This window comes from Octodon degus, unplaced genomic scaffold (genome assembly GCF_000260255.1).
Source record: "Octodon degus isolate 3935 unplaced genomic scaffold, OctDeg1.0 scaffold00052, whole genome shotgun sequence".
Taxonomy (NCBI): Eukaryota; Metazoa; Chordata; class Mammalia; order Rodentia; family Octodontidae; genus Octodon; species Octodon degus.
In genome coordinates this window covers 1538331-1540300 of record NW_004524628.1, presented here as the reverse complement: position 1 = coordinate 1540300, position 1970 = coordinate 1538331, and the positions used below count along the sequence as shown (strand labels likewise).

General features: G+C 46.3%; 1 protein-coding gene across 1 annotated transcript in view; it reads left to right on the top strand.

Moving 5' to 3' along the window:
- Polr1b (RNA polymerase I subunit B) overlaps window positions 1–1732 on the top strand; it is a 36965-nt gene extending 35233 nt beyond the window's left edge. Inside the window, exon 13 of the mRNA XM_023717362.1 lies at window positions 656–1732. Coding sequence (XP_023573130.1) covers window positions 656–1538 — 883 coding nt within the window. The 3' untranslated portion in view covers window positions 1539–1732. The remainder of the gene's footprint in view (window positions 1–655) is intronic.
- Window positions 1733–1970: the final 238 nt, after the last annotated feature.

The window sequence follows — 1970 nt, the reverse complement described above, 5'->3', positions numbered from 1 at the left end:
GCGGCATGTGGTGCCCGGGATCGAACCGCAGTCCCTGTGCACTTGCATAAGCTTGCCTAAGTAGGCGCCTTAGACTGCTGAGCTATCTCACTGGCGCTCTTGATCATTTTTTACTCCCCTTTCCCCTCCAGCCCTCCCCTTCCCTGAAAGCTCTTACAGTCACTATTCACGCGGGCTCTGTCCTCGTGACTGGATGTCCTAAGGTGGGATCAGCATGCAGATCACAGGGGGCGTGAGCTCCATGACAGCTAGTCTGGCATGCCTGAATGGGGCAGACTTCATGCCTATTGTACTGCCTTTTATCTGTCATGTATTTCAGAATTATTATTTGAATTCTCATATATTGTGTTAGGGATATTTCTTCGGCAAAATGTTGAGCTCATTATGCCTTTTATTAAAAATACTCTCATAGCAATAAAGTCAATTTCAGTAGGACTTCATAATAGCTTTTCACTTGTCTTTGTTGCTAGTATTCTGCCTGATGAACACATAGCCCTATACACACATACTTTGAGAGGTACTAGTTGTATTTGTATCGGTAACTAGGGCAAGAATAAACTTCACAAATATCCTTTACGAAGCACCAATTATGTTGACAAAACTTAAGTCTACGTTTAAACGAATAACTTCTCTTTTATGGCTTATTTTTTCTTAGGAGTAAAGAAAATTGTATTGTGGACAACATCAAAGTGTGTAGTAATGAATCTGGGAGTGGAAAATTCAAGTGCATTTGCATCACAATGAGAGTCCCTCGGAACCCAACCATCGGAGACAAATTCGCCAGCCGACACGGGCAGAAGGGCATCCTGAGCAGACTGTGGCCAGCCGAGGACATGCCTTTCACCGAGAGCGGGATGGTGCCGGACATCCTGTTCAACCCTCACGGCTTTCCGTCCCGCATGACCATCGGCATGTTAATTGAGAGCATGGCGGGCAAGTCTGCGGCTTTGCACGGTCTCTGCCACGATGCCACACCTTTCATCTTCTCCGAGGAGAACTCGGCCTCGGAGTACTTCGGGGAGATGTTAAAGGCCGCTGGCTACAACTTCTACGGCACCGAGAGGCTGTATAGCGGCATCAGTGGAGTGGAACTAGAAGCGGACATTTTCATAGGTGTGGTGTATTATCAACGCTTACGTCACATGGTATCGGACAAATTTCAAGTTAGAACAACTGGAGCCAGGGATAAAGTCACCAACCAGCCTATTGGGGGAAGAAATGTCCAAGGAGGAATCCGCTTTGGGGAGATGGAGCGGGATGCTCTTTTGGCTCATGGTACATCTTTTCTGCTTCACGACCGCCTCTTCAACTGCTCTGACCGCTCGGTGGCACACGTGTGTGTGAAGTGCGGCAGTTTGCTCTCTCCGCTGTTGGAGAAGCCACCCCCTTCTTGGTCTTCCATGCGAAACAGAAAGTACAGCTGCACTGTTTGTAATCGCAGCGATACGATTGACACTGTCTCTGTGCCTTACGTTTTCCGGTATTTTGTGGCTGAGCTGGCAGCTATGAACATCAAAGTGAAACTGGATATCATTTAACTTGATTCCAGCCTTTCAAGCAGGAAGATTCATCAGATTACAATAAAGTCTAACTTTAATTCAGTGAAGATAGTATATGGATTAGGTTGCTCTTGTTTTTTTCAAGAGTGTTAGTACTTTGAGACCAGGCAGGCCGGGGAGATGGCTCAGTAGAATAAGCCTTCCCTGGCAAGCGCAAGGGCCTCAGTTCAATCCCCGGTCGGCCAAAAAAAACATCTTTTGGGGGCTAGGGAGATGGCTCAGTAGAATAAGCAATTCCCTGGCAAACACAAGGACCTGAGTTCAATCCCCAGTTCCAACAACAACAAAAAAGACCAGGCAATCAGGAATTCAGGTTTCTGAATCTGTCGGATAAAATAACTACCAAAGTGGATTTTTGGTGTATTTTTTTTAAAATTCCATGGGTATCGTGATAAGCAGATCATGCAAAGC